Source organism: Gobio gobio (assembly GCF_949357685.1).
Source record: "Gobio gobio genome assembly, chromosome: 3".
Lineage (NCBI taxonomy): Eukaryota > Metazoa > Chordata > Actinopteri > Cypriniformes > Gobionidae > Gobio > Gobio gobio.
The window spans coordinates 14,919,084-14,945,463 of record NC_137099.1 but is presented as its reverse complement, the minus strand read 5'-3'; the positions used below and the strand labels follow the sequence as shown (position 1 = coordinate 14,945,463).

The window sequence follows — 26,380 nt, the reverse complement described above, 5'->3', positions numbered from 1 at the left end:
GTACTGCCAGATTCTGGAAGATGAATTCTTCAAACAGTGGTACTAGAGGATGTGGTGCTGGTCCTTCAAGAGTCATTCTCAACCTATAAAACCTATAAAGCCTATAAAAAAGCAGGCTTCATGTATTTTACAACACTTCAGCTTATGATTCTTATTTAGTGGGGGTAATTTTTTAGGATTCTTTAACTAACTGAAGTCTCTGAGATCCTGACACCTTGCACTTCTGGAGACTCCAGGTAGGTTGCAGCTCTGGAAAATGGTGGCGCTGGAGACCAAAGGGTTCCTGATGGTTTCACCCTTAATTTTTCACCTTAATTCTTAATTATTTTGCGGTTAACAGGTGTCTTTTCTCCGCCACATGGTTTTGTCTGACCCTGCTGACCCAACGAGCATTTCACTGTCCAATGGTCATGCCTTAACTGCAATGTCTAGTATTGCATTAGTATTGCATCCTTCTCATGGGCATTTAATACTTTTTGACTTTTCAGTCTTAGTTAAATCTCTTTTTTGGCTCAATTTATCTGTAAAAGAAAACATGCCTAATAATTCTGCATACCTGAATATAAGGTGATTTTCATTTCCAGCCTTCATGAACAATTATATATCACTTATACATTATTAAATACTAAATCAATAGTAGTTATTAGGATTACTGTGGTTTGGAATTGGTCAAATGTGCCTGGAAAAAAAATATGATCAGAAAATCAACGTGCCTAATAATTCTGCACTCCCTGTATTTCTGAAGCATCGTGTGACAATAGCTGTTTCCATTACCCCATTTTATGCACATTTTGAAGTATCTCATCAGAAACGAGTGATGGAAACGCCAAATTTCGAGAAAAATAATCCCTTAATTTGCAAAAAAGTTTTTGCGCTCGCTTGAGGTGGTTTTTTACTTGTGCGAAAAAGAGTTCATTCGAATTATGGGAGATGGAAACTCATTTGCAGAGTAAATTCTGACGTAACGTAACTTAACCCCCACGTGACTAATAGGCTGTTTCTGCTGATGGAGTCAATAATGTTGCGTTACGTTTCAAATGTGACCTTTGACATTCTGAAATGTCGTAGACAATGTTTGTGAGTAAAATGTCTGGTCACTGGGCCTCCCAAAAATCCTGCTGATGTTTACCATTTGTATGGGGCTCGACGTAATTGTAATGGTCTTGCTGCTAGTGCCTAATCAAAAACTCTGTACATAGCATTCATTTTGGCGATTGCAAGCTGCACCTCTAGTAAATGTATAACTTACCCAATTGTAACTAATTGCAGTCCTGTCTCCATTTTCTATGCGTGCCTTGTTTTATGTACTGTTGGTTGCTTGGTTACCAACACCACCGTCATCCACTTGAACAATTTGATGGATTTTCTTTCTTTTTTTTGCAAACTTTGAAAAGATTTGCTTCACGTTTGAATGGAAACCCAGCTACTGTAGACTGTATGTTGGCTCTTCCAACGGCTCACTACCCACGCCCCTAGCACAAGCTCATCATGCCCTAAGAAATATTTTCCTGATCACATGAGAACGGCTTCACTCCAGTATGAACTCTCATGTTACAGGAAGTAGAAACATTATGAATGAAACTTGACACTTGCTATCAACATTCTAATGAAGAAAATACGGTTAAATAATGCAGTTGTCAGTACACGTCAGGCTTTTCTTGTGATACTTTTCGTCCCCTTTGCGTCTGCTTGGCTCTGCCCACTTTTCCAGCATTTTTCAAATATTGCCAGTAGGTGGAGTTAGGCTCTGACCTGGGGTTGAGTTACCCTTTAAACTGGGATATAAGAAAGTATATGATCCTCAAACATTTACACACTTCACTGTTAACTGAAGTGTTTAGTAGGACAGGGCTCCAGACTGCGACCTTTTTTCCTGCTGGTGTGACTAAATTTTGTTAGAGGTCGAAAGAAGAATGTATCCGTGCTTCTCATTTGAGCTCTAGCTCATACACAGGCCGATCTCGATCACGCGACACGTTACTACACAGCGCTGGGAGATCCAGTGAGAAAGTGTTTGAATTCGCCACAGAATTAATAACATTGCTACTGTGAGATCTAATGCAAAGCGTTCGGTGCAGAATTCTTTGTTATAAATCACAGATATCAGGTCAAACAGCGCTGACGTGGAAACCTGGAGAAACTTTGTGCCATGAAGTTTAGGGGTTTCAGTCCACAAATCACCAACATTCACCATGGATTTAACGTAGTAACACCCCACGGTATTTTGGCAGAAATAGTCCAAAAATTTGATTCACATTATTCATCGCGGGGTTCCTTTTGAGAGTGAAACTCAAGCACTTTTCAAGGGTGCGTTCACAAAAGTTCTTCACACTTTTTCCAGCTCTTCAAAGCTCTAAATATTATCCATCTTTAATGTTATTTATTTTTAATGTGATGATTTGTAAAACTAAAAGTTTAAAGGTGTAGGAAAACAAACAAGTACTTTAATTTAAAAAAGACATGAAATTACCACTATAACCAGTGGTTGACGGCAGAGGAGCACTTATTTGACTTATTAGCCATTTCCTCTCCCCTTTCTTAATATATGGGAAAATGTAGGAAGACACAAAGTCTCATGAAAAACAAAAACTTTTCTTTGAATTGTGACTGAATTACACAGAAAACAAGTAAAGAATGCTCCTTTTGTTATCACTGAAGCTGTTAATCAGTTCAGTGTGATACTATAGAAGAACAACGGTAGCCTACATTTAATAAGAGTAGAATATTTACATTTTCCCTATAAAAAAGAGGGTTTTGCTCATTACCATAATAATTAATAATAAAATATGATTTGCAGGTTTGTGTTAATATTATTGGTATTATCCGTTACACATTCATTGTGAATGCCTGCTAATATTGGTAATATTAACACACTGAATGAGTGGCAAAATATTTTGCAGGCAATTCAAGCAGCACAGAAGGAGCATCAGGGTGACGTGGATGACCTCAATAAGATGGCCGAGCAGGTGTTCCTGAAAGCACCTCCTGAGATCTGTCAGAAGTACCGAACTGAGCTGGACAACGTGATGGTGCGCTGGAGGCGTGTGTCTGAGCAGCTGGAGGAGAACATCCAGAAGCTGCAGGATCACATGACCAAATTACAGCAGTTCCAGGCACGTGCTGAAACAATATGCTGATGAGGCTTTTCCCCAAATTACAGAGGCTCTAGTTTCTCTGTAGCAGAAACACTTCGCCTACACCACGCTGGGTGCTTTCCAAGTAGAATGCACTTGAATGCAGGCACCTGGAAATGTTGGCTGTGTCTCAAACACCTAGTCAGAGAGCTTACTAGGTTTTGAACCACATCCTTCCGAGAAGAGTATGTTGTTTAAAGGTTGCTCTTGTTTTAAATCTCAGGTGACTACTCTGGGTTCGATAGAATTTAAACTCAGTCGATAGAATTAGTAAATTGTAGTAATTTGGCACTTTTTAAGCAAAAATCAAGGTTGCGGTGAGGCCTTATTTAAAGTCCTTTAAGAGTTTCATGGCAACAAAGTTGTAAAACTGGTTATACTGTAACTTTACATGGAAAAGGTTAGTAAGTTATCATTTTTTTTACACATCCTGTTTACACCTTGTTGCTCTACTTTTGAAACTGCCCACTTTAACTTTTACAGATTTACATTATGCCTTTCCTTTAGCTCAAACATTTAGAGCATAGTGCTAGCAAAAACCAAGGACATCGGTTCAATTCCCAGGCAAAAGAAGACCTGATCAAATGTAAATGTGTACCTTGATTGCAATGAAAGTCACTTTGGATAAAAGTGTCTGCCAAATTAATAAATGTACATGTATCCCAAAAGTGCTTTTGATTGAGATTAACTTGTTTTGAACCCTAAAAATATTCCTTTAATGGAGTTATATTTAATAAAAGTAGCAACTTCAACTCAGGTGTTTATCCTAAAAAATAAATTCCTATGGGTTGTTTATCATAAAAACATACCAGAAAACTGCATCTGATAGAGCATCATTTTATCCAATGGTAGAATGACACCAAGACTCTGCAGAAGTGGATGGCAGAGGTCGATGTTTTCCTGAATGAGGAATGGCCGGCTCTGGGAGACGCAGAGGCTTTGGAGAAACAGTTGGAACAGTGCACGGTGAGGAGAGTCTTTATTTATTTAGCAATAAAAACTAAGTTTGTGTTCCCAAACTTGGAATAAAGCTCCTGGAGCCATACTGATCTAGAGCAAGATGTGCTAAAATAAAAACCGTGATCCAAAAAACTTAGCATTGTGTTTCATGGCCCAAAAATTAAAATTCAGAAGAAGTGCTTTTTATGCAGAGGCAAAGCATAGCCTAAATGAAAGCATCGGTCTGAAAGAGGAAGAACTGTTTCTCATTAAGATGAAATCTGCAAAAATATGTTGTTGGGAGACCTGCTAATATAGCCGCATCGGCGGTTGAATAAGCCGTAAAGCCACTGGGACCTGACTCAGTAAAGACCCTGCCTTCTATTTTCAGGCAATGGCATGAAATTATTTTTCATATTACTAGTCATGAAAACTGTAGCTTAATCATGAAATTACATTTCCCAAATTGCATTTCAATATTTTTGTGCCCTATGGTAAGTTAGCTATAATAATGGTGATAGCTTCGCTTCTATCTAGTAGAATTGGGTCAAAGCATTGCCATGACCTGGTTTTTAGGATGGCCAAAACCATCTATTTCAAACATGTCTGTTTTGATTTGCCAGGCTCTGGTGAATGACATCCACACCGTCCAACCAAGTCTGAACGGCATCAATGAGGTGGGACTGGCCTTGAAGAGGGAAGCTGAGGCACAGTTTGCCATCAAAATACAGAAGATGCTTGATGAGCTCAATGCTCAGTGGGAGCTCATTTGCAAACAGGTAATTAACATGCCACATGGGCTTACGGCGCATTATACTAATTAATTACGAAGTGAGGTACAATTTTGTCATCTTAAAAAAGCCCACGCATAACATTTTTCGCACCTAGGCAATATCCAAGTAAAACTTTTTGATGTTATTAGAGCATTACCTGCAGTTTCAGGTAGACGTTAAAACAAAAATGAACTGTGTTGTGTTGTGGTTGGTCCTCAGGCTTATGCAAAGAAATCAGCCTTGAAAGGAGGGCTGGACATGACGGTGAGTTTGAGGAAGGAGATGCAGGAAATGCAGGAGTGGATCACTCAGGCGGAGGAAGAGTACCTGGAACGAGACTTTCAGTACAAAACACCTGAGGAACTTCATAAGGCTGTGGAGGAGCTGAAGGTTTGTTCTTCGGTGGAAAATATTGTCGCTCCGAAAACATAATGGAGTTGTCTGTGGTGTCGTGCTTAAGTATAACAATCTGGATAGAGTATAATTATCTTGAAAAGAAAACATGAAACAATTGTTGACATGCAGTAAAGCTAAAATTATTAATTAAAATGGACAGCATGGTTTAGATAATTTGGTCTTGAGTTGATAGACATTATTAGATACATAGATTCATAATCTTAGGGCGGCAGTGGCTCAGTGGTTCATGTAGGTTGTCTACAAACCGGAAGGTTGGTGGTTCGATCCCCGGTTCCACCTGACCAAGTGTCGAGGTCTCCATGAGCAAGACACCTAACCTCAGCTGCTCCCGATGAGCTGGATGGCGCCGTGCATGGCAGACACCGCCGTCGGTGTGTGAATGGGTGAATGTGAGGCAATGTGTAAAGCGCTTTGGATGGCCATTGGTCTGTTAAAAGCGCTGTATAAATTATCCATTTACCATTTACCATATAGGGTAATTTTGCTTAGGAGAATTCTGAAAATCTCCCTTAGGAAAAATCTGAGAAGGAAAAAAGCAAATGTCTATTTTATGTCTATATTTGTTAATTTATATTTAGCTGTATGTATATACATACACATATATTACTGCTGTGAATCCATTAAATTTTTTTACTAATTAATAAAAAAAAATTCAGTAATTAATCATGATTAATCGCAATTAAAAAAACATGGGAGTTTTTAATATTTTGATATTGTAATAATTCCAGTTACTCTCCAAATTAATGAAGAAACAATTTAAAGACAGCATATTTTAAATATTTGTTGTAATGGCATCTTTTTATGAATGAAGGCCAGTATCAATGTCTCTATGAAACATCAATGACATTACATTACAGTATAACTGAAAGCTACCAATTTCAACATTTATTAGGCTTTAAAAAATAACAACTTTTAATTTAAAACAATAAAATAAAACAATCTTTACATAAACCCATTCTAATAAATGTTATATTTACCCATGGCCTTCCCTGTTAGACACAGTCTACACAGAAATTGAATAAAGTTATCAACACCTTTCTTAACTGCATACATAATAAGTGAAATATAGATTAATCATCATTAAAGCTAAAACAATTCTGTTCCCGTTGTTCTTTGATGAACATTGAAGTCCTCATGAAATCCAAATCGATCTTATTTACTTTGTCAGCACACATTAAAGGTCTTAGGGTGAATAATTAATCTGTGCAAGTTAATACACAGAAAAAAAATTGTTTGCCGTGGTAATCTTTAATCAAAATCTGAAAAGTAAATTCCGGTCTGGAATGGCGTTCCCTTTCCGATGACGGCAGTTTGATGGCTTGGGTTTGAATATCCTCTACCACTCCCCTCCAACCGTTAGTCTGCTATGAGCGTTCAATATTCCGTTTCACTTGGAAATACGTCACAGCACTGAAATAAAATCAGTTGCATCTTCCAGTTCACTGGGACTTAAAGTGACAGCAACACTGATGATGTCTGTCATTAAAGATCAGCCACTGCCGAACATGATGCGGTTCTGACGCGCTGTCACGCGCATCTAATTTTCTCACAAGTTAATTTAAGATGTTATTTAACTAATTTAAGACTCCTAATATGAGAGTACTCGACAAAACTGGCATTTTGGGAAAATTCTCTGCGTTGTTGTTATTTTTTTGTTAAAGAGCAAAAGAGAACTCGATGTGCACGAGACTGGCGCGTGCGCCTGTGTGTGTTTGTGCGTGTGTGTGTCAGGGTGTCCCTCGGCTAGCTTCCTAGGTAGTGAATCAGTATATTGTGTACATGAATGTGGATGACTCCCTAATCAGTGCCCTGACTACTGAACTACGGAGCGCATTGAGATGCACCCACACAGACAGGACATTGACATACAGCGTGTTCCCTTTTCTCTTGTCGCGTTTAGATTGTTTAAAAACATTTACATGAATAAGAGTGTAATGTAACGCTCGGCAAAAATGGATATAAAAACGGACGCTGTGTTTTTTGCGTTAAATATTTATAATGCGTTAAACTGAAGAAATTAATCTCCCACGTTAATTTGCCCAGAACTAATATACTGTATATATATATATAAATATATATATACATATGGCTAAATATTACATTTTTGGTCAATTAAATTCATTAAAACATTTATTTCTACAAAGAAATGAATATGAGTTTGATTAATTGTCAAAAGTTTGATGTTTTTATTTGTAATTAGTGTTTAATTGTAAATACTGTCGGACTATTGAAGTGGAACAAGCCAAAATCAACATTTTAAGAGGCAAACTGTGTTTTTCTACTTTTCATGCTGTGTTAATTTTATGTTTGATAATAGCTTATCTAACACATCTAAACTCACGAGAGAACATGGGATTTGTGCCTTTATTTCTTTTACGAACAGTCTAGGGACTAATTGTACCCCATTCATTGAAAGTGTCAAGACACCAAAGTTTAAAGAAAAGCATGTTGCACTGGGAATAAAGTGTCAGAGAAACTCCCCAGACCATTTTCATGAGAGCAGAGGACTGACAGCTAGACAACGGAGATATGTTCATTTCCTAACAGGTGCTGTCTCGGTGCACGGATGCATTTCACCTCTGTGTGATCCTGTTGCTTTCTGCTTTTTATGAAGTAAATGGGGCAAACTTCCCAAGTTCAACAGTGAACAGCAGGGATCTTTCTGTTTTGTATTCTCTTTGCTCCAGTGCCAAGCTTAGCTTAACATTGCAAACAGAGGCTTAAGAGAATGCTGATGTTCACTAACCTAGGTGGATACATCTGAATGCTGTCATAATCTCCTCTCCTCTCTCCCACTCAGCGGGCTCAAGAGGAAGTCCATCAAAAGGAAACAAAGGTGAAGCTACTGACGGATAAAGTCACCAATTTCATTTCAAAGGCTCCTCCCGTGGCCCATGATGCCCTGAAGGCAGAATTGGATGTTTTGACTTCTAACTACCAGCGACTGTGCAGCCGACTCGATGGAAAATGCAAGACTTTAGAGGTAAGCTTGATATTGTGCCAGTGATTGGGTTGCGCTCAGGAGTCAGATAGTGTCTGGTTCATTGACATTTATTCATTTGGCAGACGCTTTCATCCAAAGCAACTTAAAGTCCTTTTAAGGTTTACATTTTATCAGTCTGCGTTGTGTGTGTGTGTGTGTTCCCTGGGAATCAATCCCGTGACTTTGATGTTGCTTGCACCAGGCTCTTTCAGTTCAAACCACTAGCGTGCTTCTTCTAACCTTTGATCAAATTCTCAGGACACGGGCCCAATGTGATATGTTTGATTAACCACACGCATCTCTCCATTTCCTTTGGCTGTTATAGGAGGTGTGGGCTTGCTGGTGTGAGCTGCTATCTTATTTGGAGTTGGAGAATGCCTGGATGGACCTACTGGAGAATAAACTTGATGAAACAGAAAGCCTTCAAGGAGGTGTTGAGGAAATAGAAGAAGCTTTGACTGTGAGTGTTTAAAATCTTTGAGATGAACATAAAATGAGACCGTTTACTGAAACAGGAAGCATTTTGAAAACCAGTTTACTATATTAAAAGTATATCGTTTTTGATCTGACCCTCGCATGAGAATATCAGAAACTTGCAATATTCAGAAACTTGGAATATTGTGCACGTGTCATATCGCCTGTTTGTCCTTTTTATTACTTGACAGTATGTGGTCACTGAACAATTATTGTTAAAAGAGCTGCAAAAATACATTTCCTTTTGTGTCACACTGGAAAAATAAGAGCATATAGGTTTAGATATGACATGAAGGTGAGTAAATGATGACACAGTTTTCATTTTGGGTTAGAGTTTGACTTGAAAAGGTCACTCTGTCCCAGAGGAAAATTGTGTTGTTGCGGTTGTTCTTTTATATTGCAGACTTAAATGCCATTTTCATTAAAGGTTCCACTTTGTCTCATTTTCTTCTGAAATTCTAGTACATGGTTTTACTAAATGGGGGTTTGTGAGGGAACTGCAGAGGGTTTTGAGTTGATGAAAAGCTAATCATTAATTAAACTGACTGAAAATTTTAAATAAATAAAATTAAAATAAAAAGATTTATAAAAATAAAGCTGAAATCGTTACATAGTTTGTATATAGATTTAAATATAGAGCATTTTGTCAAACCACAGTTGAAATTGCAATTTGACAAAATAAACTATTTATTTTAATAAGATAAAAATAAATTAATAAATGTGGCTGCACAATTAATCTAAATAAAACTGATTTCACAATATAGGTTATATATAGTTTTACATACAGTGGCAAGAAAAAGTATGTGAACCGCTTGCAGAATCTGTGAAAATGGGATTCATTTTAACTAAATAAGAGGGATCATACAAAATGCATGTTATTTTTTATTTAGTACTGTCCTGAATAAGATATTTTACATAAACATTTTTTACATATAGTCCACAAGACAAAAAAATTGCTGAATTTATTAAAATAACCCCGATCAAAAGTTTATGAACCATTGATTCTCAGTGCTGTGTGTTGTTCCCTGGATGATCCACGGCTGTTTTTTTTTGTTTTGTGATGGTTGTTCACGAGTCTCATGTTTGTCCTGAGCAGTTAAACTGCCCAATGTTCTTCAGAAAAATCCTCTAGGTCCTGCACATTATTCAATTTTCCAGCATCTTTTTCATATTTGAACCCTCTCCAGCAATGACTGTATAATTTTAAGATCCATCTTTTCACACTGAGGATAATTGAGGGACTCAAACACACCTATTAAAAAGGTTCAAATATTCACTGATGCTCCAGAAGAAAACACAATGCTTTAAGAGCCGGGGGGTGAAAACTTATTGAATTTGAAAATCAAGGTAAATTGACCTCAATTTGTCTTCTGGGAAACATCCAAGTATCTTCTGTTGCTTCTAAAGAGCAGTACTAAATGAAAAAAATATATATTTATACAAAATATGAGAGAATTTATCCTGTTCAAAAGTTTTCACCCCCCGGCTCTTAATACATTGTGTTTCCTTCTGGAGTATGATTTTGTATGATCCCTCTTATTTAGTTAAAATTATTCCCATTTTCACAGATTCTGCAAGCGGTTCACATACTTTTTCTTGCCACTGTATAGATAAATAGTTTTCATATGAGATGAAATGTCAAATCGAAGTTCAAATTGCATTTGCAATATATGAAAAAAAAAATCTCTCTTGGTTTGTAAAGGGACTTCAGGGGGTTCGTGAGTTGAAGAAAAGTTCATAATTAATGAAAGCAAATTAAAAATTTTAATTAATAAATGAGGCTGCACAATTAATCGAAATAAATCTGAAATTATGACGTAGTTTATATATAGTTTTAGATATATAAATATAATTTTCATATGGGATGAAATGTCATATTGCAGTTCAAATTGCAATCATAATATATGACAAAATAAACGCAATATTATATTTTGGCCAAGTTGTTCAGCCCTCTATATAAAGAACTTAAAAATAAAACACTTAAAAATAATTAAATATTGTATCTCTTACTCTGACTGTCAACAGACATCAGAGAACCCATGAACATACAAATGTTTTTTTGTTACAAATAATCATAGAAATGATTAAAATACTATTATAAATTCTCAGGGATTAATTCAACTAAATATTTTACATCTAAGGGTTTGGCTAATAAATACGTTTAGGAACCCCTGCTCTAGACATGTAAGATCACCAAGCTGTCTTTTACTCAGGAGACTGAGAAGCAAAATTGAAAAGTAGGAGACTTTAGCAAAACATTTAGTGATTTAACAGACGCTTCTATATAAAACTACTTGAAAAATGTGGAATGCTACCGGAACAGACTCCATTTGCTGCCTAGGAGAATATTTAAGATATTAAATAGATCTCATTTGTGATTTCTCTTTCCTACGAGCTAATACATGCACTAATGATGATAAAATAGTTATACCAAAAATTTGATCTTGCGTCATCACCATGGAAATCATCTTTTATTGAGTTTTATATTGAAAAAGACATCTAAATCATTGGTATTAAAGTGCTTTCTCATTTCCTCCAGTCCTTAGACACAATGATTAGAGAGCATCCTGAATATAACCGCAACCAGATCCGCGAATTAGCCCAGACCCTTATGGATGGCAGAGTCCTCGATGAGCTCATACACAAGAAAGTGGAGGACTACAACACACGCTGGGATGAACTAATGCAAAGGGTAGGAACTGAAAATGATTCAGTTGTATTGCTGCAGCTTAAAAAGTACTGTAAGTGTATTCATTGGATTTTTTTCATACCTTGATTCACTTCCACTTTCGGATGTCAATAACAGGCTTTACAAAGGCGACAGCAGCTGGAGAAGAGCCTGCAGTGGGCCCAGGAGAACGACAAAACCCTACGCCTTATTCAGGACTCTCTGAACACCACTGACCGACATTTGACTGCTTACATAGCAGATGGCATAGATGCTGCGCAGATACCTCAGGAGGCACAGGTATTCATATTGTGTCACATATGAGACAAATAAACATTATTCATTTACTTTATCATCAGCTATCCATCCATCCATAATGTAGTAAAAATGTAAGGATATCAGTGATCACAATTTTCTCATCTCATTTAACAGAAAATTCAGACTGAGTTGAATGGTCATGAGACGACTCTTGATGACATGAAGAAAAAGGCTGTTGAGGTTGACGCATCAGAGAAAGTGATTGGAGAAATCGATGCAACATATGTAAGAGTTACAGATCATATAATTTCAAAGTAGCTGAATGGTCACATGGCTGGATCCTTCCTGCATATATACATTCATCAAGTAATAAGTAATTAAATACCCGTTAACAAATGCCATTTTTTGTGTCTGTTCAGGATAAACTATTCCAAGTGAAAGGCAAGTTCCGGCTTTTCCAAAAGCCAGCCAACTTTGATCAGCGGTTGAGGGAATGTGAGAGAGTGCTAGAGGAAGTGAAAGGGAAGCTGGGAGTGCTGAGTATTCGGAGTGTGGAGCAGGAGGTCGTACAGTCACAGTTGGAGCAGTGCATGGTGGGTAGTGTATGGTGCTTGCGTTTTAATAGCTTTTATCCCCAATTCTTTATGAATTTATTTCATTTTCTATTTCCCCCATGTAGAAGTTCTATAAGAATCTGAGTGAAGTGAAATCGGAGGTGGAGACGGTGATAAAGACGGGAAGACAGATTGTGCAGAAGCAGCAGACAGAGCAACCCAAGGATCTGGACGACAGGCTGACGGCTCTCAAATTTGCATATAATGAATTGGGTTCACAGGTAAGGGATGCTAAATGTAAGACATATACAGTACCAAATTGAACACCTACTCATTGTATATTGTTGCTATTTTCCATTTTAGAATAATAGTAATGTCATCAATCGCAAACCTGACTTTATATCTCGCAATTCTGACTTTATATCTCGCAATTCTGACTTTATATCTCACAATTCTGACTTTATAACTCACAATTCGGACTTTATATCTTACAATTCAGACTTTATATCTCACAATTCGGACTTTATAACTCACAATTCTGACTTTATATCTCACAATTCTGACTTTATATCTCACAATTCGGACTTTATAACTCACAATTCTGACTTTATATCTCACAATTCTGACTTTATATCTCGCAATTCTGATTTTATATCTCACAATTCTGACTTTATATCTCACACTTCTGACTTTATAACTCGCAATTCTGACTTTATATCACACAATTCTGACTTTATATCTCACAATTCTGACTTTATAACTCGCAATTTTGACTTTATATCTCGCAATTCTGACTTTATAACTCGCAATTTTTACTTTATATATCGCAATTTTTACTTTATATCTCGCAATTCTGATTTTATATCTCGCAATTCTGACTTTATATCTTGCAATTCTGACTTTATATTTCACAATTCTGATTTTATATCTCGCAATTCTGACTTTATATCTCACAATTCTGATTTTATATCACACAATTTTTACTTTATATCTCGCAATTCTGACTTTATATCACACAATTCAGACTTTATAACTCACAATTCTGACTTTATAACTCACAATTCTGACTTTATAACTCACAATTCTGACTTTATATCACACAATTCTGACTTTATAACTCACAATTCTGACTTAATAACTCACAATTCTGACTTTATAACTCACAATTCTGACTTTATATTTCACAAATCTGACTTTATAACTCACAATTCTGACTTTATATCTCACAATTCTGACTTTATATCTCACAATTCTGACTTTATATCTCACAATTCTGACTTTATATCTCACAATTTTGACTTTATAACTCACAATTCTGACTTTATATCTCACAATTCTGACTTTATATCACACAATTCTGACTTTATATCACACAATTCTGACTTTATATCACACAATTCTGACTTTATATTTCACAAATCTGACTTTATAACTCAGAATTCTGACTTTATAACTCAGAATTCTGACTTTATATCTCACAATTCTGACTTTATATCACACAATTCTGACTTTATATCTCACAATTCTGACTTTATATCTCACAATTCTGACTTTATATCTCACAATTCTGACTTTATATCTCACAATTCTGACTTTTTATCTCACAATTCGGACTTTATATCTCACAATTCGGACTTTATATCTCACAATTCTGACTTTATATCTCACAATTCTGACTTTATATCTCACAATTCTGACTTTATATCTCACAATTTTGACTTTATAACTCACAATTCTGACTTTATATCTCACAATTCTGACTTTATATCACACAATTCTGACTTTATATCACACAATTCTGACTTTATATCACACAATTCTGACTTTATATTTCACAAATCTGACTTTATAACTCAGAATTCTGACTTTATAACTCAGAATTCTGACTTTATATCTCACAATTCTGACTTTATATCACACAATTCTGACTTTATATTTCACAAATCTGACTTTATAACTCAGAATTCTGACTTTATAACTCGCAATTCTGACTTTATATCTTGCAATTCTGACTTTATATCTCGCAATTTTTACTTTATATCTTGCAATTCTGATTTTATAACTCACAATTCTGACTTTATATCTCGCAATTCTGATTTTATAACTCACAATTCTGACTTTATAACTCACAATTCTGACTTTATATCACACAATTCTGACTTTATAACTCACAATTCTGACTTTATATCTCGCAATTCTGACTTTATATCACACAATTATGACTTTATATCTTGCAATTCTGACTTTATATCTCACAATTCTGACTTTATATCTTGCAATTCTGACTTTATATCTCACAATTCTGACTTTATGGGCCCTATTTTAACGATCTGAAACGCAAGTGTCAAAGCGCGAAGCGCAAGTAACTTTGTGGGCGGGTCTCGGCGCTGTTGCTATTTTCCCGGCGGGATAAATGGCTCTTGCGCCCGGCGCAAATCTAAAATGGGTTGGTCTGAAGTAGCTTCATTATTCATAGGTGTGGTTTGGGCGTAACGTGAATAAATCAATCAGAGCGTCATCCAACATTCCCTGTAAAAGCAGGTGCGCAAGTTCCATTATGGATTGCTATTATTATGGCGTATTTACCAGGCGCACTCCAGGAGCGGTTCACAGCCGAGGAGACTGATAAGAGCAGTGAAAGACAGAGAAGTTGTGTTGTATGGAGATGGGAGAAACCCACCCAAAATAGCGTCGGTTAAACAGGCGTGGGAGGAAATAGCCACAATTGTTTCATCAGCTGGCATCCCCAGGACGTCGCACCAGTGCCGCAAGCGCTACAATGACATCAGAAGACGGGGAAAGTTCAAGCTTGCCAGCATCAATCGGGCACGCCGTGTAACGGGAGGTGGATCTGCCTCTACTCAGGACCTGACGCCAGCAGAGGACATCGCTGCGTCCACCCTCACCAATTTTTTTTCCTGGTTCTTGACGGACAAACCAATTTGTTAGATGTCCTTATATACATATGTCTTGCCAGAAGTTGCCACTATTGGGCAAACAGGTCTCCTTAATTATTAGACTACAATTAGCCTGAATAATTTGTAAGCTAGATTTATGCCTATTTTTTCACATCTTCGTGGCACACCACAATGATTTCCGTCATCTCATGTGTTAATATTTTTTAGTGTAACAATTTATGATTTGCAAAAATAACTGTTGCATCTGTGTAGATTACATGAGCAAAGTGTATGCGCGTTGTGCACGCTATACATTATGGTCAAGCATGCGCCCTTAAAATAGCATAATGAACAACGCGCAACGCGCCACTGACTTTAGACTAGGTTTTTTCTGGTCAGTGGCGCAATTGTTTAATGGAACAGCAAAATAGCACCAGGGATTGTTTGCGCCGAAACACGCCTCCTTTTTTGCGCTGAACTGCCCAGGTAGCGCAAGTTCATTCACTAGTTTAGCGACGTGCTTCTGTGGAGGGAAAAGCGCGCTTTGCGCGGGTGCAAAATAGGAATGACACATGCGTCGGTGTACAAAGTCAATTGCGCTGGGTGCAAGATAGGGCCCTATATCTCACAATTCTGACTTTATATCTCACAATTCTGACTTTATATCTCACAATTCTGACTTTATATCTCACAATTCTGACTTTATATCTCACAATTCTGACTTTTTATCTCACAATTCGGACTTTATATCTCACAATTCGGACTTTATATCTCACAATTCGGACTTTATAACTCACAATTCTTACTTTATATCACACAATTCTGACTTTATATCTCGCAATTCTGACTTTATATCTCACAATTCTGACTTTATATCTCACAATTCTGACTTTATATCTCACAATTCTGACTTTTTATCTCACAATTCTGACTTTATAACTCACAATTCTGACTTTATAACTCACAATTCTGACTTTATATCTCACAATTCTGACTTTATAACTCACAATTCTGACTTTATAACTCGCAATTCTGACTTTATATCACACAATTCTGACTTTATATCTCACAATTCTGACTTTATATCTCACAACTCGGACTTTATAACTCACAATTCTGACTTTATATCACACAATTCTGACTTTATATCTCACAATTCTGACTTTATATCTCACAACTCGGACTTTATAACTCACAATTCTGACTTTATATCACACAATTCTGACTTTATATCACACAATTCTGACTTTATATCTCACAATTCTGACTTTATAACTCACAATTCTGACTTTATAACTCACAATTCTGACTTTATATCTCACAATTCTGACTTTATAACTCACAATTCTGACTTTATAACTCGCAATTCTGACTTTATATCACACAATTCTGACTTTATATCTCACAATTCTGACTTTATATCTCACAACTCGGACTTTATAACTCACAATTCTGACTTCATATCTCGCAATTCTGACTATAATTCTGAGAAAAAAGTCTGAACTGCGAGATGTAAACTCGCAATTGCGAGAAATAGTCAGAATTGTGAGATAAAAAGTCTTAATTAGCTTTTTTATTTGTTATTCTGTGGCGGAAACAAGCTTATACAAATGTGTAATGGTTGTAATGTAATGGTGATAATGTAATGGTAATAATACAGTAAAGGAATTTAAAAGTATATTTTGTAGATTGTAGATTATTCAAACTACTGTTCAAAAGTTTGGGGTCAGTAAGATTTTTTTTTTTAAAGAAATTAATACTTTTATAGTAATTTATGGTATGTGTGAATACTAACTATCTTTGAAATAATATTGATAGAATTTCCATTCACGCTTAACACTTGGCTGTGTCTTATTTTCCTTCAAAATCTGCTCCAACTCATCCATTTAGAAAATGTCTCAGAAATGTCAACATTTTGACCTTTTGAGTTGTCAATGATTGGTCAGATCATCTCAATTGTCTTTGTGCAGGTAACAGAAGGAAAGCAGGAACTTGAGAAGATTTTAAAGTTATTAAGGAAGTTTAGGAAGGAGGTAAACAGTCTGACGGAATGGCTGGCAACTACTGACGAGGAACTGACACGCCGGTCTTCGGTGGAAGGGATGCCAAGCGATTTGGATGCAGAGTTGGCTTGGGCCAAGGTGAATGAATACACAGCTGGTCTAATTTCAGCAGCATTGTTTACATGTTAAAGAGATCACTAGACATTAAAGGAATAATTCTTCCAAACAATGACAGTTCTGTTATCATTTTCTCATCTCCATGTTCTTCCAAACCCATTAGCTGTAGTAGATAAATTATATTTTTGTGTCATTTTTGAGTAAAATATTCCTCTTAACATGGTGAAAAATGTTAAACCAAAGCTAAAATGTTAGTGTACTGGCAATGCTGCATTGTTTTCAAGAAGGTGTGTGTTTTTTAAAAAGACATATTACTCCACATTTGAAATGAAAAACAACCGATTAAAACATCATCTTTACCACCCAGGCGACGCAGGAGGACACTGAGCGTCATAAGCCACAGCTGAAACTAGTGAGGGAGTTGGCACAGACCCTGAAGGGTTTACTTCATAGCCAGGAGAACCTGATTGATGACAAGGTCAGTCTGCTCAACTGCAACTGGATCGCGGTGACGTCACGGAGCGAGCAGTGGCTGAATCTCCTGCTGGTGAGCAACCGTTCATAGCAACCGTCTGACCCTGTTCTGAGTCATTTCATTCTAGGCAAAATATTTCTTGTGCTAAATATGCCCTACAAGGCTAAATTCATTTCCTTTCAATTTCACATCTCCATATTGTTCTGTTAAATCCAGACGGTGATTTCTGGGGGCGGCAATAATGTTATGAAACTGTTGAGCACATTTATCTCCTGCTCTTCTTTATTACCTTCTCTACTACTTGCTTTCCCCCATCATTTATCTCATCTTTTATGTCTTTGACTACATTTTCTTCTTGTTCTACATTGTAAATAACTCTATAAATATCTTCGGGACAATACATCAACAGATGAGGCTTGGCCTCGAAGGTATAACGAAACGATTAAAGAAATAGTTCACCCAAAAATGAAAAATCTGTCATTGTTTTCTAACCCACATGCCATTCTAAACCTGTATGACTTGCTTTCTTCCATGTAACACAAAAGGAGAACGTCTGTGGATTTTGCTCTTTTCCATGCAGTTGAAGAGAGACTGGTGTTTTGAACCAATAAGTCTTCTGAAGTCATAGAAACGGACAGATTTTTTTTGTCAAAAAAAAAAACACCAGAAGCATCATAAAAGAATCATGAAAGTGGCCCATGCGACTTTGCACTGCATTTCACTATAGTTATTACTGAGAAGGGCATGGAAAATTGTTGTTATTTTGTGTCCAACAACAGCAAGAAAGTCATACAGGTTTGGAACAACAAAACAGTTGAGTGTATAATGTCAGAATGTTTATTTTTGGCTGAACTATTACTTTAACTCCGATTTATAACATTTTAAAACCCTCTTCCTGAACATATTTCTTTGTGTTATCCACTGAAGCCAAATGTAAACGCAACTCTTCATCTGTTATTCAGGATTATCAGAGTCAAATGAAAACACTTGAGCAGAACATTTCTCAGATCAACAGCTGGATGGATCGTGCTGAAGAAACGCTGGACGAGATGGACAGCCAGGGCTGCATTGAGCACGTCATAAAGGTCTGACAGACACTCACAATGAGCTGTTGCACTTTAAAACCAACTGTTCTCCATTATTGAGGACTAGGGATTGTTTTATGCAGCCATACTTTAGCATCAAATTAAATATACAGTTATCCATCTTTCTGCGGTAGTAATGTTTTGATGGATCATTAATTGGAAGCAATTTGCAGCAAATAAAACTCTAGATTGGGCCATTAGGGAGAATTGTTTGATTTTATAAATTGATCAATTCTATTGCCATATATAAAGTAAATATAATTATCTTTTACATAAAACTACTAAAATATTTATATTTGTACATTTTGTTTTTGTGCATTTTAAAGTTTTAGAAGGTTTACATACACTCACCTAAAGGATTATTAGGAACACCATACTAATACTGTGTTTGACCCCCTTTCGCCTTCAGAACTGCCTTAATTCTACGTGGCATTGATTCAACAAGGTGCTGAAAGCATTCTTTAGAAATGTTGGCCCATATTGATAGGATAGCATCTTGCAGTTGATGGAGATTTGTGGGATGCACATCCAGGGCACGAAGCTCCCGTTCCACCACATCCCAAAGATGCTCTATTGGGTTGAGATCTGGTGACTGTGGGGGCCATTTTAGTACAGTGAACTCATTGTCATGTTCAAGAAACCAATTTGAAATGATTCAAGCTTTGTGACATGGTGCATTATCCTGCTGAAAGAAGCCATCAGAGGATGGGGACATGGTGGTCATAAAGGGATGGACATGGCCAGAAACAATGCTCAGGTAGGCCGTGGCATTTAAACAATCCCCAATTGGCACTAAGGGGCCTAAAGTGTGCCAAGAAAACATCCCCCACACCATTACACCACCAGCCTGCACAGTGGTAACAAGGCATGATGGATCCATGTTCTCATTCTGTTTACGCCAAATTCTGACTCTACCATCTGAATGTCTGAACAGAAATCGAGACTCATCAGACCAGGCAACATTTTTCCAGTCTTCAACTGTCCAATTTTGGTGAGCTCGTGCAAATTGTAGCCTCTTTTTCCTATTTGTAGTGGAGATGAGTGGTACCCGGTGGGGTCTTCTGCTGTCGTAGCCCATCCGCCTCAAGATTGTGCGTGTTGTGGCTTCACAAATGCTTTGGTGCGTACCTCGGTTGTAACGAGTGGTTATTTCAGTCAAAGTTGCTCTTCTATCAGCTTGAATCAGTCGGCCCATTCTCCTCTGACCTCTAGCATTAACAAGGCATTTTCGCCCACAGGACTGTCGCATACTGGATGTTTTTCCCTTTTCACACCATTCTTTGTAAACCCTAGAAATGGTTGTGCGTGAAAATCCCAGTAACTGGGCAGATTGTGAAATACTCAGACCGGCAACCGTGCCACGCTCAAAATTGCTTAAATCACATTTCTTTCCCATTCTGACATTCAGTTTGGAGTTCAGGAGATTGTCTTGACCAGGACCACACCCCTAAATGCATTGAAGCAACTGCCATGTGATTGGTTGATTAGATAATTGCATTAATGAGAAATTGAACAGGTGTTCCTAATAATCCTTTAGGTAAGTGTATATACATTTTGTGTTTTTTTTAATATGTAATTTTTGAGTAAAACAAGATATTGAACAGAATGAAGCACAGGCCTTGATTTATTTTCAACTGGGAATTGATTGAATATATATATAGTACATGTGTTCAAAATGTAGCACACATAATTGATGTGTTCTTATTTCAGGGTTTGCGGATAGAGCTGGAGGAGATGAAGGGGAAGGTTGAAGCGGTGCAGGTTCTGGCTGAGGATCTTATAAAGAACAGAGGGGAACACTGTAAAGCGCAGGTGAAACCGAAGCTAGAACAGCTCAACCAGCGCTTTGACATCATCGCAAAGAGGATTTTAATGGGACAGGTAGTCTTATGAAATATATGTATACATATTGAACACATAAGAGTCAATTAGATTCTGATATCTCTCTCTTTGTTGATCTTAAAGTCATCAGTAGCTACGTTTACATTGACGCTATTTGCTTCAATCTCAATGAATTCATTCCGAACGTAGTGTTTACATGAACGCTAAATCACGTGATCGGGTTGATGTGCGTGTTTATATGTCACAAGCTTCTGATTGGATTTAATCTTTTGACATGCGCACACTGCACGAATATATGAGTTTCCGGCTGTTGTTGCATACTAACCATCCTCCTTTTATTTGTTTTAAAGAGCAGATTTAATATTTAGCTATTTCGTGTGTTCTTATTAGGAGACGGCGAGCATATGAACTGTTATGCTGTGCTGCTTATTTTTATCAAGCAGTAAAAGCCCTTTCCCGCGCCCAAACCAGTCGACTGTGGATGGGAGACCAAAACAGGGACTGGTGGGATGTTGTTCTGCTCTACTTCACAGACGATGAGTGGAAAGAGAATTTTAGAATGACAGGGCACTCATTTATGACACTCGTTCCGCGCGTCATGTGTCATTGCGCTATTTCTATGTCAATGCACATGCGCAGTACTCTCCAGTTTCGGTTTCTGTTTAAATGTCCTCTCGATCAGATTACAAAAGGAATAAACCACTCCTTACAATCCAAATTCAATTTTAATCAGATCTGGCCAATTCATTCCGATTGAAGTGGTTACATGTGACTTTTTCCCCCCCCGATTGTGCTACTAGTCTGATTACAATCAGATTATAAGGGTCCATGTAAACGCAGCTAGTAAAAGTTGTCTTATGACTTTGTATGTTTTTAATCATATTTATTTCCAGGCCTCCTCTCAAGAGTTAGACGAGTACCACAGACAGGCTAATATATGGCTCCAGGTGCTGGACGAGGAGATTAAATTAGGTGAAAGTCTAAAAGAGGACGATTTCCTGGAGGATGCGGTAAGAAAATACTCTCAGCTGTTTCTTTGGCTAAAATTAATTTCAGTCATTGGAACCGTACGGGCAGCGAAAGGCTGAAACAGCCTCCGAGCTTGTGCGTAAAGATCTCATGACAAGAAAGATAATGAGTTTCAGGGAACGGATCTGGTTCATGAGTAACAAATTCTGGCACAGTACATCATCGCATTGCTTGGCTGCAAATTGTCTGATAGACAGACAGACAGACAGACAGACAGACATACAGACAGATAGACCGATAGATTTGACATTTAATTTGATCTTTTTCTGTGCTTGTTTCTTCACAGGGCATAGATGAGGATGCTCTAAATGAACTGTTTTTAAAAGGAGAAAGTCTCCTCAAGAGAACTCCGCCTGGGGAAAAAAGAGAGGCCGTCCGTGAGAAACACAACCTTCTCCATGACAAATATGACACTCTAAAGGTAATAATTGAGCTAGCTGACACAAGTACACATTTTATTCGAAAATAAGGCCATGAGAATACATTTACAAGCTCTTGACATTAGGCTCATAGCATGTCATTGATTTTAAATGTGAGTCCAAGGACAGCTGCATCAAATATAATATAAATCAAGCATTCTGCGTTAGTTCAGGCAGGCCACGTAGTCAAGCTCTGCTATCCGATTCCCATGCACACAATTGGCAACTCTCAAACAGGGCGCCTTACGCTGCTTTGCAACCCACCTCCACCCCAGCTCCTCCTTAAACTGTGTTTAACTTAATCAATGTCATTCTGTTGTCATTGATGCATGCTCTGTTCTCAATGGGGGATTTACGCTGCCCTCCCAGTTTAATAAAATGGGAGGTTGTCCCCAGAAGCTGCTGCTTGTTCCCATTCTTGGCTTTTCATGGAGCTCATGAAAAGGATGGGGAATTTAGAACAGAGCCATATCGCCAAATGCAAATTTAGCAGTTGACTAAAAGTTTGTCTATGGTGTTTTGACCTAAGTGGACCTGACTGAACTGGCCATACAATGTAATGCAAAAGCATTTAGATGTCAGGTTGATTATACATTACAAAAAGTGTCTTAAGTTTTTATTGTTTTTCAGTAAAGCTTTCTTAAAATAAGAAAAATGTATGTTAAAATTATATAATACATTTAGTTAATTTTTCTTCCCCATTAAAAACAAAAATCTTGGTTTAAGCAAAATTCTAACACAATTTTGTGAGGTTTATGCTTAAAACAATTTGACAATAGCTTATTTTATATATATATATATATATATATATATATATATATATATATATATATATATATATATATATATATATATATATATATATATATATATATATATATATATATTCTGTGACAACAAGTACATTCTTGATTTTATATAGGACATAAGATATGTTCCTTTATCAGTCCTTTATTGGTCCTGAAACTACATCCATGTCATCACCCAATCAGATTTTAGGGTTAGGTATTTGAAATATTTCCAAAATGAAATACTGCACTATAATTGTAAGGTTAGCATTAGGTTGAACTCCTGTATTGTGATTCAAGTCAGAGACAAGGTCAAAACTCCAATAAGAATGAGGTCACACTTCGGTTACAGTAGGTTAGACACATGGTCAAAACATAAGGTTAAAAAATGGGCTAGTTTCAATCAACCTACGGAGGGGTTGGGCTAAGGTTGGTGTGTTAAACTTTGGTAAATCATGTTTTGCTTGGTGACAATCATGTGGACATCCTGTATAAATGTATTCAGTATTAATATACTATATTTGATATATATTTAATATACTATATATATATTCATTTTGTGTTCATAGAATCTGAGAGCCCTGAGAAAGAAGAAGGCCCTTGCTCTTGCCCCGCAGTGGTATCAGTTCTGTAAGAAAACAGATGACATGATGCAGTGGCTGGACAAAATTGAGAAGAACGTAGCAGAGCTTCCAGATCCCCCTGAGGAGCCGAGAGTGAAAGTGAGAGTCTTTAATGTATACAGTACTTACACTACTTAATTAATATTTATCTTATATGTTAGCTTCTTCAAAGTAGCCTTTTCAAAGTTATCCTCACCAGGGATGTTTTTAAACAGTATAGAGGGACTTGCTATGTTTTTTTTTTTTGAGTCCCTTTGCTTGCATCTTAACAAGTTTAATATTTTAGGACTGTACACTAAAAGAGTTGGATGTTTTCCATCAGGCAGTCGGCTCTGAGATTGAACATCAACGTCCAAAGTTGGAGGACTTGCGTGGACTGGGCCGTGTGCTTTCAGAGGGCGGAGCTGGCAAATTAGTGGAGCCCCGCCTCCTCCCGGTCAATAAACGCTGGGCGGAGCTGGACGTTAAATTCACTCAAGTGCGCCACAAAAGTGTAAGTCTGCTCTGAGTTGTTAAAAACGTCAATGGTGGGTAAAAGAAAGTAAATATTAAAAATGCATATTTTAAAGATTGAAGTATTGGGGAAAATTGCCTGTGATAAAATCACTGTAATGTATGGAGCGCCTAAAGTATGGAAGCATATGGATAGCAATTTTCAATTTTGCAATGGAATATGCAAAAGGGAAATTCATTATGTAAAATGGCAATGCAATATGTAAAATGGCAATGCATTTCTGTATTTAAATTTACATTTTCCACAAAAGTGCATCTATCCATCATATAACTACTCCACACGGTTACTCTTTTAGCGTCGACTCATGTACCGCTGACCACCAGAAGCTAGTTATTTTAGTCTATAAAGTTTTAAATATGGATATTTCTCTTACACAAACACATCACTTCGCTTCAGAAGGCCTTTATTAACCCCCCCCGGAGCTGTGTGGAGTAGTTATAGGATGGATGGAATGTCATATACACCTAGGATGACTTGAGGGTGAGTAAATCATGGGCTAATTTTCATTTTTGGGTGAGCTAACTCTTTAAATAAAATGTTCATAAATAAAAAGTTATTTTTGGGAATAACAATTATTATTATTATGCTTATTATTATTAATTAACACCCAGATGGACTACACATCGTTTTATTAATATAATTGATGCATTAAACAATCAGAATGGTAAAAAGAGAGAAAAAATACAACCATACTGATATAGCAAACAGTAATCTTGGACAGCTTGTCTAAGATTATTTGAGAGTACAAATAACCTGTTTTAAAGCACCGCTCACTGTTTCAGCTCTTCAGCAGACACGCGACCGTGCTCATTTTAAGGTGCACGAGCGCCAGGTTTGTTTGCTGCAAGACGTCCCGCCTTGATGCGATGATTGACAGGGCAGGGCAGAGACTTGATCGGCTCGGATTGCATTTTCAATTCCACGTTGAATTTAGCTACATTCATAGCTGGACATTTAATGAAAATACAATCGCAAGTATCTTAACTGAGTGTAAATGAAAGAAAAACAACATTTAAATGATAATTTTGCTACAGTTTCAGCTTGAACATGTTAAACACATCTAATCATTTCTGTAATACATTTTCATTTAAAATGTTCAACTTCTAAAGCTTTCAAATAGATGTTCAAGTTATATGTTAAATATGTTAAAACTAGTGGGATATAGCAAATGTAAATTATATTATTCAATTTGAATGATCATTTTGCTCCAAATGTGGCACACATGGTATGGAAAATGTAAATTTAAATAATGAAAAGCATTGCCATTTTACATATTGCATTGCAAATTGAACATTTCTACCCAAATGCTTCCATACTATGGGGATATGAAGGAAAAAATTTGAGATGGCAGGGAAAATGTTGTGTCAATGCTTTTGCGTTCCATCAAGAAACTTTGTGTTCACTCTCAAAATGTTTTGCATTCCCCCGAGAAACTTTGCGTTTCCTCAAAAAAAGAACACACAACTTTTGCGAGCAAACGCATAAGCATTGAAATATATTTTCCTATGATCTCCATAGTAGTGGACAGTCTTTAATGAGAAATTGAAAAAAAAAGAAGTGTTTTATCTTTCTTAAACATTAATTATTTCTATTGTTGATTGCTCTTCATTGCACAGTAAACTGTAGTAAAATAGTCAAATTGAATGAGACTCATTGTTCTCCATCCTTGAATGTGCAGGAGCTGCAGTTTTTGCTGCAGTGTATCGCTGACAATGAGGCTCTGCTGAACTCTCCTGAGCGTTGGTCTGCAGCATTCATCAACGTTCCTCAACAAGAGAAGTGCCTTAAGGTTATATCATAAACCATGTCTCATTTCTTTGAATGAATTTTATTAGCCAATGCATTTTTGTGTCCATGAGCTGATTCAATCTGTTATTGATTTACTCATTATCTGTACATGAACAATTGGTTTTACTCACACCACTGAAACAGCAGTGAAAATAATAGAAATGCTTTAATCTGTTGTGTTACATGTGATTCAGGAGGTTAAAGTGAATCTGGATAAACTGGAGAGTCCAGTGACAGAGGCTTTGGGCAGGGGAGCCTCTCTTCCTGAGGAGAGTTTACTGGTCCAACTGCTCAGAGCCAACTGGGAAAACCTTCAAAAGCTCTATCACGACAGACTCGCGTAAGGATGAATGGCATCACACTGTTGTAATTTGCCAATAGCAAAATAGTGTGTATTATTCAGTCTGTGAATTGTTCAGAGTTGTTTGTCTTTGTATAAACTTTAAGGATTTTCTAAGATTATTCTACAAATGTTCCATATTACTTGCGTATCTATACATGAATGTGATACTGTTTGTGCATGCATAAAAATACTCTATTTACTTTTTATCAATATTTTGCATTATATTTTATTTTTAGTTAAAATTTGTCATTTTATGT

General features: G+C 36.8%; 1 protein-coding gene across 1 annotated transcript in view; it reads left to right on the top strand.

The window, feature by feature from the left end:
* The window catches only part of dmd (dystrophin), a 156,900-nt gene that overhangs the window by 49,529 nt on the left and 80,991 nt on the right, over positions 1–26,380 (top strand). The window contains exons 23-43 of the mRNA XM_079813126.1: positions 2,901–3,113; positions 3,987–4,100; positions 4,697–4,852; positions 5,066–5,236; positions 8,064–8,246; positions 8,572–8,706; positions 11,260–11,412; positions 11,527–11,688; positions 11,821–11,931; positions 12,066–12,239; positions 12,326–12,481; positions 17,068–17,238; positions 17,585–17,764; positions 18,655–18,777; positions 20,488–20,658; positions 21,513–21,629; positions 21,935–22,069; positions 23,425–23,577; positions 23,801–23,971; positions 25,671–25,781; positions 25,975–26,120. Of these exons, the coding sequence (XP_079669252.1) occupies positions 2,901–3,113; positions 3,987–4,100; positions 4,697–4,852; positions 5,066–5,236; positions 8,064–8,246; positions 8,572–8,706; positions 11,260–11,412; positions 11,527–11,688; positions 11,821–11,931; positions 12,066–12,239; positions 12,326–12,481; positions 17,068–17,238; positions 17,585–17,764; positions 18,655–18,777; positions 20,488–20,658; positions 21,513–21,629; positions 21,935–22,069; positions 23,425–23,577; positions 23,801–23,971; positions 25,671–25,781; positions 25,975–26,120 (3,206 nt within the window). The remainder of the gene's footprint in view (positions 1–2,900; positions 3,114–3,986; positions 4,101–4,696; positions 4,853–5,065; positions 5,237–8,063; positions 8,247–8,571; positions 8,707–11,259; positions 11,413–11,526; positions 11,689–11,820; positions 11,932–12,065; positions 12,240–12,325; positions 12,482–17,067; positions 17,239–17,584; positions 17,765–18,654; positions 18,778–20,487; positions 20,659–21,512; positions 21,630–21,934; positions 22,070–23,424; positions 23,578–23,800; positions 23,972–25,670; positions 25,782–25,974; positions 26,121–26,380) is intronic.